This window comes from Phocoena sinus, chromosome 13 (assembly GCF_008692025.1).
Source record: "Phocoena sinus isolate mPhoSin1 chromosome 13, mPhoSin1.pri, whole genome shotgun sequence".
Taxonomy (NCBI): Eukaryota; Metazoa; Chordata; class Mammalia; order Artiodactyla; family Phocoenidae; genus Phocoena; species Phocoena sinus.
In genome coordinates this window covers 63,992,822-64,004,937 of record NC_045775.1, presented here as the reverse complement: position 1 = coordinate 64,004,937, position 12,116 = coordinate 63,992,822, and the positions used below count along the sequence as shown (strand labels likewise).

The window sequence follows — 12,116 nt, the reverse complement described above, 5'->3', positions numbered from 1 at the left end:
GCGCTGGAGCTTAGGTGTTGAGTACATGGTGATTTACATACCACGCCCTATTCGTGGGCCTCCTGATGCAGCAGTTCCCTTGGCTCTGCCCCTGTCGTCAGCTGCCCCTAGGATAACTCTGAGCCCTAGCCACCTCTCTGGTAGACTTTCCTATCTCCTCATTATAATCACACCTGAATAAGGCAACTCAAACCTTTCAGAGATGTGTCCTGAACCTCCTGTTTTCTTAAATACCTATCTGGTGGTTGTGAGACTTAAGGCCAACCTCTCCAAGAGAGTTTTTCTATTTCTCCTAGTAAACCTAGACTCACCTTCTGTCATCTTCAACTCTACTCAAATTTTGTTCTTTCAACCCTGACCTCTGACCCTGCTTTTTACTTCTTCCATTTCATCCTCACTCCTGCTTCCTTTCATAAATCCATAAATCTCTTCTGGCCTTCCTAGCCCTGGGCCAAGTTCCTTCCTCTTTCCTCAGTTTTTACCCCTTTCCTCCCCTTTCCTTCATTCTCCCATCCAACTTTCAGTCCTTCCTTTCTCATGCAGACTTTGATTCCAACCCCATCAAAAACAAACAAACAAACCAAAAAGCTAAAACACGCCACAGTTAGCAGCACCTCAAGATTCAAAAGCTTTATTACTCATCTATTAATTCTATTACATGTATTTATTCAGTTTTATTGTTTTAAAATATATTGAAATAAATAGAGAAATTTATACCTATCTTATCTGTATATGGAAGAGCAGCTGGTCCCCGAGGCAGCACCAACACTGCTAGCAGCTCTTACTTTACATACCCGTAGTAGTCAGCAATTTCCATTTCTTTTTCCCTCTCAATGAAAAATTGCAGTTTCCCCAAAGAGGTGTATTTGGCAGCATTGTAACGTTCTTGTTGAGCCCGTCTCTTCATGGCCTCCCGCGCTGGCCTCTGCTCGTGTTCGATGGGCTTTGACATTACTGGCTTGGGAACATTGGGTTCCCTCCATGGAACTGGTTGCTTGCTGAAGTCTTGGAGTAGAAATGGGGTTTGGAGCTTGGGTGGGGACTGGCGCTTAGTCACAGCAGGGGGAACAGGCTCCCGCTGGAGAGAAGTGCAAGATGAAGTTTTGTAGGGTGCAGGCCTAGCAGCAGCAGACTGAGGGACACTAGGCTGGGTATGGTCGGTCCAACGCGGTTGGGTTGGTTAGTCATAGTTGGCTGAGATGGTTTGGCAGGACCCGGCAAAGAGGCAGGAGCTGGCTGGGATGAACTCACTACAGCAGGTTGAGCTGAGTTAGTAGAAGCAAGCTGGGCACGGTCAGCCACAGCAGGCCAATGAGAGGACAGAGACTGTGGCCTCCCAGGAGCAGGTCGAGCTTGAGGCTTGTCCCAAGCAGAAAACGGCAGAGGTATCAACTTGACCTTCCCAGGAGGCGGCACCTCATACTGGGATGGAGATGGACACTCTTTTTCAGCTCTGCTGTCTGGTTTCTGGGCTTCGACTTGAGTTTTCTCAGGACTCTTACCCTCACATGGGGTATGCCACCATGGCTGGATAGCTGGGGGTGCCTGGGGGTGTTTAGGGTTGCTTGAATCTCCCAAGACCCGACAGGAAGAGAGCCCAGTTTTCTTATCATTCTCCTCCCCCAGTGCATGAAAAACCTTCACAGACTCCAGCATGCGCATGCCTAGGGAGGTTCGAGGCTTTTTAAAGCTCTCTTGGATAAGCCCAGTTTGCTGCTTCTTTCGCTTCGTCTGGGGAATTGTTGGCCTCTCTTCTGCCTTGACTTTGTTCCCTGACTGCTTATTCTCTTCAGCCTTCTTCCTTCCTCTGGTCCTTGTGGTCCTTTCCTGCCCATGGCTCTTCGTTTTGCTGATCTTTCTGGATGCAGCTTTCTGAGGTTTGCCTTTGGAATGCTTGGCCGTGTTCACAGGAGCCCTGTCACTGACTGCAGCATGGCATAGAAGCACTTCTCCCCGTAACAGGCACTCTGGATTGTTTGGCTGGATTTTGGCCTTGGGAGCACCACTGATAGGCTCAGAGGCTTTATGTTTGTTCTTCCCGGGTTGAGCAGAGGGAACCTTTATGACACTTGGCTTTTCCTGCACCTGATTCACCTCAATGGCTCTGGTGTCTTTGGCTTTGATCACGTTGGGACCTTTGGATTGATCAAGATCTTTCAAAGAATAAAAGAGCTGGGGAAGGCGAATATCCTCCGCCAGTGTAGTAACGTCTGCAAAACCACTGCTAGATTCCATCCCATTTTCAAATGTCCCTACGTCCTCAAGACTCAGGCTGTTCTTTCCCTGATCAGCATTTTCAGAACCGGGCTGCTCCTCTTGGCTGAGGGGATACACCAGTGCAGGCCAGGAGCTGGTGAATATCAGGGATTTCTAAAGGGAGTAGTGGAGGCTCTTGGTTTTCTCTTGGGATCTGGTAGGCATCCAGAGGCTTTGAAAACTTGGTTTTAATATCCTCCAAGTGCTCACTCTCTATTTGTCCCTGGCTTGGAGCTGGAGGCAGGGCCAGGAGACTACTGGCACTCTGGACTGGAGCTGTCCCTGAAATGTCCCCAAGTTCAGGTGGTGGGTTACTCTCAAGTATCTGAATATTTCTGCTCCTGCAGGACTTGGGGAGTTCTTGAGTTTGTGTCACACGAGATGTCTGGCTTGGAGGATGCAATCCCAGGGAATTTTTCATCACCAGGGAAGTCTCCATCCCTACAAAGGAATCAAGGTAGAAGTCAGTCCCTGGTAAGTGAGATGATCCCCCTAAACACCAACACAGCAATCATGTACCTTTCAAGGTACATGATTGCTGTGTTGGTGTTTAGGGGCAAGATGGGCAAGGCATTTCTAGTAACTCTTCTTAAGGATCATGGACAGTGCCCTATGCTAAGAGATAAGGGGTGACTGTTGTAATTCTTACTGGTGATCATTTCATGTCACTGATTCTTGGCTTTCTTTGTATTTCATAAGATTGTTATAAATCAATTAAAAATGAGTCTTATTTTTAAAAAATGAAATGTTTTACAAAGCTTAGCATTCTCATATAGAGTCCTTTCAATGCTCCCCACTTTCCTGAGAGGCTAAGAACACTTCACACCATGAACTAGGAGAGGGAGTAGACCCTTCCTGATGAAATATATAAACAAAGACAGAGTCTTAGCCTGCTTGCTCTGGACAGGATCCCGGACCACAAGGTCTTAAATCCTGGTATAAATTAAGGAAGTGAGGACAGTTAAACTGTCACTATCATAACAAGAGTTCTGAAACATCTTCCAAAGAGACTCTAGCAGTAGATCAGGGAAGAGAGTGAGACAGTGTGGTAGTACAGGGGGAATGATTGGCTACAGCAATGAAAAATGTGGTACCTATTAGTATGCTCTCAGGGTTCTTGTACATGTAGCATAGGTGACCTTTACAGTGTCCCTCCCACCTTCCCCCATGCATTACATGTTCTTTTCTTTTGGTTTGTTTAATTTATTTTTATCTACTTATTGTTTGAATTTATTTATTTTATGTATTTATTTTTTTGGCTGCACTGGGTCTTCATTGCCGTGCACGGGCTTTCTCTAGTTGTGGCTAGCGGGGGCTACTCTTGGTTGCGGTGTGTGGGTTTCTCATTGTGGTGGCTTCTCTTGCTGTGGAGCACGGGCTCTAGGCATGTGGGCTTCAGTAGTTGTGGCTCATGGGCTCTAGAATACAGGCTCAGTAGTTGTGGCACATGGGCTTAGTTGCTCCACGGCCTGTGGGATCTTCCCAGACCAGGGCTCAAACCCGTGTCCCCTGCATTGGCCGGTGGATTCTTAACCACTGCACCACCAGGGAAGCCCTAGGTGTTCTTATATGAGTCTAAAACCAGAGAGCCCTGAGCGAAGGTAGTGGTCATTAAAGGCTCAGGATCTAAATTCTACCTGTCTGTACACCACTTCACAGCCGTAGATTTGACCCCATTTTTGAATGCTGACCTCATTGTTCAACTTTCTTGCTGTTTGTACTCACCTTGAAAACTTGTTTCTGTGATGGCTTGAGCAGACACAGGGTAGTAGATTCCAGAGGTGGAAGCTGGTGGTTGGATATTTGTGGGCTGAATCTCCTTTAGTACCGTTACCATTTCTGGTTGCACAGAGGCCCTACTTCCTGTGTATGACACAGAGCCATAGGATTGCAGGCAGGAGCCAAGTTCTCCATACAATAAAGACCCCAATGTGCCTTGGTTATAGTAGCATACCTGGCTTCCTTCCTGGTAGGGAAGTGACAGGCTGTGTCCTGATCTGGAATTTGAGATGGTGTTCCCTGAGCAAGCCTGGCAGAAAGTGATGGATATAGAGGGACCATGTTATTGGTGTCTGCAGTTTTATCATACTGGGCTGCCAAAAACATGGAGGAAGCAGCTGTGTGCTGGTCAGTGACTGCCAGAGTCAAGTCTATGAGTGAAGGAGAATTCTTTTCAGTGCTTCCTGTGATGTCCCAGTCAAGAACACCCGGATAGGAAGCAGCTGAAGTGGAGGTCTGGCTCTGGTCAGTAACTCCAGATAACACAGTTGTGCTAGACTGTTGGTGAACGTAGGCGCTACCCATGAGTGTCTGGACAGAGGTACCAGTAGCTGATGCCGAACTGACGGCAGGAGCAGAGACTCTGGAGAAGTTGCAGACACTTCCTGTTAGGGAAGGTGCATTGCCCACCCCAGGAAGAGAGTGCTGCAGAGAATTCAGAGTTCCAAGCAGAGATGGATTTTGGAAATTTTCTGTAAGAACAGGAGGGTAATGAAAAAATCAGGGAGATTGATACATTCTCACTGTGTTTGAGGAACAGCATTATCTTAAGGTTCTTGCTATCCGGACACCTGTAATGTCAGTACTTACTGAGAAACCAAAAATCAGACCGTTATGATGGTTGCAAGGACTGAGCAGTTTTACACTCTTCTGTATTAGCTGCCTGTGCTCCCATCTTGGACACAGATGGGCAGAAGACCCAAGTGGTATGATTCAGACATTGCTCTCTAGGCTGGAAGCAACCTTCTCCCTGCCCTATCTTTCCCTTCAGCCTGCACTAGTATGGACTTCTATGCTGTTTCCTAGACTGGAAGCATTTTAGAACTAGGAGGTCTTAGAGAACTTCTATTTTCACAGTCTCATTTCATGAGGAAGGAAACCGAGGCTCAGAGAGGCCGGGTTGACTTGTTCAAGTTCTCTCATTATGTTAGTATCCTTACCAGGTTTCAGAACCTAAGTATCCGGACTTGCTTGCCAGGACACTACTCTGAGCATGATACTGCCAGAAAGCGGGAGAAATAGAATTTATAGGCATTTTTTTTTGTCCGTTAGAAAACAGTACGGCTATTAGCATTGTAATCTTCAGTGTCTTACTTTGCTTGTGCAGTTCCCATGCTATTACCTAGAGTTCACATATAGCTCAGTCCAACTGGTAAATTTAAAGAGTTATTTTCACACTTCTCAAGCCTGGTTTCTCATCCCACCTCAAAATGATTACCCGAAAGTGAATTTCTTAAGTTCTTTTGGAAAGAAAAACGTTATCTGATTACTCATCTGTAAAGTGGTTATAACAGCACCACCAATAATAATAGCAGTAATAATTAATACATGAATAAGCTGATATATAGCGTATGATTTATATGGAGGAAGATACAATAAGTTCTAGAAAGACAAAGAAAAATCATGAAAAACATATTACATAACGTAAAAGAAGTACATAGTTATGAAAACTGGGGTATGTGGCAAGTGTCAAAGCAAAATGAGTTTACTAACAAATGACATTCTGTACCATACATGCAATATTATGAAAGTGAATTTTGCCCACTGTATTTTAGTGAATACTATTAACCAAAAAACATGATAGAAGGTGATTTTGAATGAATTCCTAGCCAGTACATACATACAGGGAAGATATATCAGTAAAAATGCATAACAAGCAACAAAATTCAATCAGTGTGAATGTATACGTAGCCACAACATATGCAGACAAGTATTTCAATGAAAACTGGTACAAAGCAGACAGCAAAATAATAAGTGTAAAAGAATGTCATTATTGTGCCCATTCATATTTTTACCCAGGAAGTAACAGGTATTCAGCCTGGTAGAAATATATATTTCAAAGAATAGAAATATATAATAAGCAGAAAGGAAGCTTAAAAAGTATCAAGGGCTTCCCTGGTGGCGCAGTGGTTGAGAGTCCGCCTGCCGATGCAGGGGACGCGGGTTCGTGCCCCGGTCTGGGAAGATCCCACATGCCGCGGAGCGGCTGGGCCCGTGAGCCATGGCCGCTGAGCCTGCGCGTCCGGAGCCTGTGCTCCGCAATGGGAGAGGCCACAGCAGTGAGAAGCCCGCGTACTGCAAAAAAAAAAAAAAAAAAAAAAAAAAAGTATCAAGAAGGTTTTTGTATTTATTCTAGAACTTAGATTATAATCATCTTCAACATCCAAGAAGATGACATCCCAAAACCTAAAAAAGCCATCATCACTAGAATCCAATTAAAAAAGATTTTCAAATGTAAGAACATCAAAAGGACTCCACAATATTGTTCTAGATAAATGTGGAATTTTTTTTTTTTCTTGCCGCGCCACATGGCCCTGGCAGTGAAAGCACCAAGTCTGAACCACTGGACCACCAGCGAATTCCCTCAATGTGGAATTAGAGATGTGGGGCTTGAATTTTTCTTGTTCTTCTTAGGTAGCTAAGATCTAAAAACGAACGATGGCTGTTGATCAATGTGCTCTCTGTGTTAGGAAGGAAAGAACTGTAAAGATGAAAAGCAACCTTGCCTTAGAACCTACATATCACACAAAGGAAATAGTCCTTCTGATTCAATTTAGAAGATATCATTTAAAATTTTTAATTGGTAAAATGTCTACATAGTTTAAAAATTAGAAAGAATCAAACATTGAAAAGCAGACCCCTAGATAACCACTTTGGTTTCTTGTATATAGGAAGCATCATTTCCAGGACATATTTCTAAAATGTTTATATTCAAAACTGGCAAGTGCCAACTCTATTCAGAGAGGCAATAAAAGAAAAACACTGAGTATGACATTTCTGGTAAGCTGCCTTTCCTGGTGATACCCTGTTCTGTCCTTACTTTCCTCTTAGTCTGTTAAAATAAGGATTTGCTACAATCAACTTTGTTTTGCCCTGCTCTGAGCAGAATTCACTCTATGCTCTTTCTGCTTTAATTTAAAATCTTTGGTTCCCATCAACATTCCATTGCAAACTACGTTTTTCTTGAGAGCTCCTCTATGCTTTCCCTCTTCATTCTTATTTTTTTTCCTATCTCTTTTTTCCTGTTGGCCTGTGCTGATGAAAACAATCCTAAACTTCCTTACGTTTGACTCTGCCTCCCTATAGCCCAGTACTCTCCATCCTCTCTCCCTATTTTCTCTTTTCAACTAGTCGAAATATTAGTGGAGGGAGACCATTAGAGATGAAACATCTTGCTATATATCGCTAGTTTTCTATGTCACCTGTCTCTTCTATGTTTCTGTTGAAACACTCTTGAGAAGGCTCTGATTTCATTTTCTACATGGGTACCCTTTAAGGCTCAATATTGGAAAAAAAGGGATCAGAGTGATCAACCAATGTAGTGTCCTAACCTAACAGATAAGGAAAAAATCAGGCTTTGCGAGACAGTCAATGATTTGTCCAAAGTCACACAGATAGTAAATGCCAAAGTCAAAACTGAAATTAGGTCTCCAGACTTCTAGTTCAATACTTTCCCTCATTATTCCATGCTATTTTGAATCTACTAGTAAATTTAGGGGCAAAATAAATCTAACGAAAAACTTTAAAAAGTTTCTTTTCTTACCTGACATGGTCCTAGAAGAAAAGGAAACATCAACTGCAGATACAAGGGATGAGGAGACAACACCAGAGGATGTCTGAGTGGCTGCAGCTGAACGGCGCATGTGTCCAGTACAAAGGTCACTGGTTACTGGTCACTGGTCACTGGTCACCGGTCACTTGTGATGATCCAAATTTATTTACAGACAAGTCCACGGAAACCCTTAGACTCTACCAAGTGGTAGTAGGCTTGGTAGGAGAATGATGTCACAAGGCAGGCAGTTTCAAGGTATGAGATAGCCAATAGGGAAGTCCGATCCCCAACAGGAAGGTGGGGATGGGTGGAGAGAGTGTAGCAGAGCTAAAACAACACCTAAATTTCTGAGCTCTGGGGAGGAAATCCTAGAAGACAGATTTACCTCCCCCAGGCTCTTACATTAGGGAAATCGTTGCAACACTTCTTACAGACGTTCATTAATATAATTTACTAACAGTTACCTATATCCTGCAGAGTATTATATTTTATGTATCATATACTTAGAGCTATATACATCTATATCTTATTTAATTAATATCCTTAGGAAGGCAAGAGCCATCTAGTTGAACTATTACCGTTGTTCTGAAATCATATCTAATTAGTGAACTTATAGCAGCTTTTAAGGAGAAAAAGTAGGGATTAAGAAGTTCTTCTTGTAACTTGGTTAAAGAGTAGGGTGAAGTTTGTTGCGTGTACCTTGTGGAGAATGTTGTGGTCCAAGGCTCTTCTCTTTTAGTTTCATCTCCTTGACTCCTACCTTCCTTGAGCTGGGCTAGGCTGGGCCAGGTTGGACTTGTGACTTACATTTCTCTTCTGCTTTCTTTTTTTTTTTTTCCATTATGGGCATTGTTTCTAGGACAAGCCTTGATCTTGCATTCTTACCCTCATGGATATTACTTTCTGTCAACCTCCAGCAGCAGGAGTCTTCTTTTCAGTGCTTGATGCTTCTCAAAATAGACTCTGCCCATTGGGAGCAAATACCAAAGAGCTAGAGACAGCTGTTTGCAAAGCTTTCCTCTTCCAGCCTTTGGTTGCAATTCTTTTGCCCATAATTTGCTGCCCCTAGTTCCTTGGGCCACACAGGTATCCTGCCATCCAACTACTTTATATGTGAGAGACATTCTGAATACGGTCCCTTTTTCTTTGCACAGAAGTATATACAGTGTGGCAGTTACTGTAATCTCCTCCCCCTTGCAAACAGCCACTCTAGAATCTTGGACCTCTAGGATTCTCTGTCTTGCATGCTTGGGTGCAAGGCCAAGCAAAATGAAGAGGAGAATAATTAGAGAAGGAAGAGGACATTCGTGGAGAACTGGGAGCAGATAAGGTGAAAGGGCACAGGAGAAAAGAGATTCATGTAGATTTTTTGGTTTCTGTGGGAAACAAGTTGCCACACTTTGGCCTCATTTTGTATTACCAGAACAGACAGTCACAGATAGCTCGATAGTGCAGCAACAGCCATGAATTCTGTACACTAAAGGGAACAGTCTTACATATATTTCTCATTTTGTTTTCTCTCATAGTACCTTATTAATAGCATTCACTGGTATGTTTGTAGAACACAGATTTTTTTATAATGCTCTGGTTTTGTTCTCATGGTTATTTCCTTGTCATATTTTTAAGCACTCCAACATTGTAAGACATACTGCATGTTTTTCTCTTGACGATTGTTTATCTTGAAGCATCATGAACGAACTTGACCTGTTGGATTTTGTGGAGAAACTTTAAAAAGCGTCTGTGAAAAAGGCATTACGGTGAGTCGCATTATTCACCCAAGCGTAAGGAGCAGATATCTGCCATCAGCCCAACTTGGCCTGGGTTGGTGCTTTTCTCCCCAACCACTCTTGTGACTGTGATAATGTGAGTCAGGGCTGAGTTGCTAATGATTTATATGTGAGGTAAGCTGGTTTGAGGGAGGAAATCTATGGATCTAGTCATTTTCCTTGGTGGTAAGCTTTCAGGGAGGGGTGCAAAGATTGATCTTTCCGGGGACTTTTCTGGTACTAGGAAGATATCCCATAGATGGGACCTCCAAAGACACACATGTAATTTTTAGGCCTGTTTTTCCTATTATGAGATATGAGTTTTTTCATTGATGGGGTTGATGCTTATCTGAGAAGAAATGGTGAAAGGTGTTGTAGTATAGAGATGTGGCTTAAGCTTTTAAGTGTTTTTCAAGGTTTTTCCCCTAAGCTTCCTACTTCAGATGGCCTACTCACATGATACTAGTATGTGATGTGAGGCTACCAACTTACTAAATACCTGCAAGCCAGATCAGTGTCTCTTTTCTCTATATTTCCATGGAAATCAAGGGACCCATAGCTACTGCAGGTTAGGGTGGGTGGTGTGAGATTGGGGGAAGTGTGGTAAGATACATTTTGGTATCAGTAAAATGTTTACATATTAAAATATTCAGTTCCAACATTCAATTCTATTTAGGCAAACCCTTAGTTAGGCTTTTCCTGGTTCTGAACCTATGTAACTTATTTTCTCTCCCTAGTTCCAGCCGTTTAACTTTAGCATGCAGGTTGAACATCATCTTAACCTCCAAAGAATCTTACATGTAGGAGGAAGAAACTAAAGAGCTCTATTTCAACACTTAGCAACATGAGGCCCTACTCTGACCTAAACCTTTATTCTTACAGTTATTGTCTTGTCCCGTATACCCACTTCCTGCATTTTGAACCCATCAGGTTAACTGAGACGTGTCTTGGTGTAACATCCCCAGTTCATCTATCCCTGAAGCTCTCCTTAATTCTTCCCATTGTCACATTGTGGTTTAATTAAATACTGGAATCCCTCAAACCCTTGCATGGTACCTGAGGCCCTATGGGATACTGGTAGATTTTGTTAGTGTCAAATATTTAGCTCCCTGATTCCCCAAATATCCCTTGCTCCTATATTTTCCATCCCAGCATACTACATACTCACTAAGGCATTGTTTTATTTCATGTTCGACCCACTCCCATCCAGAGGCCTACTCTTTGCTAGTTTTATACTTTCTGGAAACCCTGTTATGGCCAGGTCTGGATTTTTTTGTGTTCCCACGTAAAGCCTGTATCTTTTAGCAAGCTGGAACTATAGGACCAACATAGATTTTCTAGTTTCTGATAGATTTATGTCACAATTTGTACATTGTCATGTCTATAGATATTTGTATCATTTGTACTTTTTGGCCATTACATGCCTATTGGATATTTTTCATAAATTGCAAAAGAATATTTTATGATTTAGCACCAAATTGAATGTGCCTAATTGTAAGTTTGTAAACTATGTTGTGCTAACTTGTATCTTTTTTTATCCAAATAGTAATTTACTACTCTTGTCCCATTTGTAATTGTGTGGAAATTTTCAAAATTGTAAATAAATGCTTGTGGATTGAAACCTGGTTAGACTATAACTGTCCCAGATATGTTAAAGCTAGTGGTCTTTTTACTCATTCATTCATTCATTCATTCAATAATTCTGAACTTCCTGACTCAGTTAACCCAGCTCAAATTGTTGTGAAGATTACTAACAGTGTATGTAAATTACTTTCAGAAATTAGAAAATAAAACTAACAAAAAACACTTGTTATTATAAATAACAATGGAATTTAGTATGCTATTATACCCTCAGACCTATTGTAGAACATGCTGTTCTTTGCCGTTCCACTTGTGGCAGGATTCATAGGTTTTCTAACAGGTACAGATCCCTATGCCTGATAATGTGAGGAAATGTTATTCCTGAGCTCCACTCTTATCTCTCTCAGGCATTTTTTGGTATTGTCTAAAATGTAAATCCATACTGTCAACCTCCAGCATGATACCAGGCACATAATAGAAACCCAATAAATGTTTCACTGTGAGTGGAGTATAAGTTGATAGAATTTTTTTTTGTCACCAGTGAGTAACATTTTATTGTAATTATTTCTGAAGTGGGAAGAGAATTTTAAACATTGGAAAACCCTTTCGTAACTGTTATCCCAGTTGGTCCACCCTGATAGAATATTTTTGCAAGGTTGATTAGGCAGATTAGATTTATTGAAAATTTTTCAATTTTTTAAGTTTGCATCTCTTTCATTCCAGAAATTCTATGTCTAGAAATTTATATATAGCTATATACATGTATAAAGATGTTCACATTGCAGCCTACCTGTAACAGAGGACAAAAACAAAAAACAAAACCCCAGACTGAAAACAACTAAAAGTCCATCAATATTGGACTGGTCATATAAATTATGTAATGTTATGCAGCTATTAAAGAGAATAGAATGGATGTATGCCAAAACTGACCAGGAAAATCACTATCCAAGACAGATTGTAGA

The 12,116-nt window shown here is 41.9% G+C and overlaps 1 protein-coding gene across 1 annotated transcript; it reads right to left on the bottom strand.

Moving 5' to 3' along the window:
• Positions 1-781: 781 nt before the first annotated feature.
• Positions 782-7,898, bottom strand: C13H2orf78 (chromosome 13 C2orf78 homolog). Its single transcript, XM_032652256.1, is given in 6 exon segments — positions 782-1,179; positions 1,182-2,337; positions 2,339-2,697; positions 3,982-4,251; positions 4,254-4,727; positions 7,799-7,898. Coding segments are annotated over 6 exon segments (2,757 nt in total).
• Between the last annotated feature and the right edge of the window lie 4,218 nt (positions 7,899-12,116).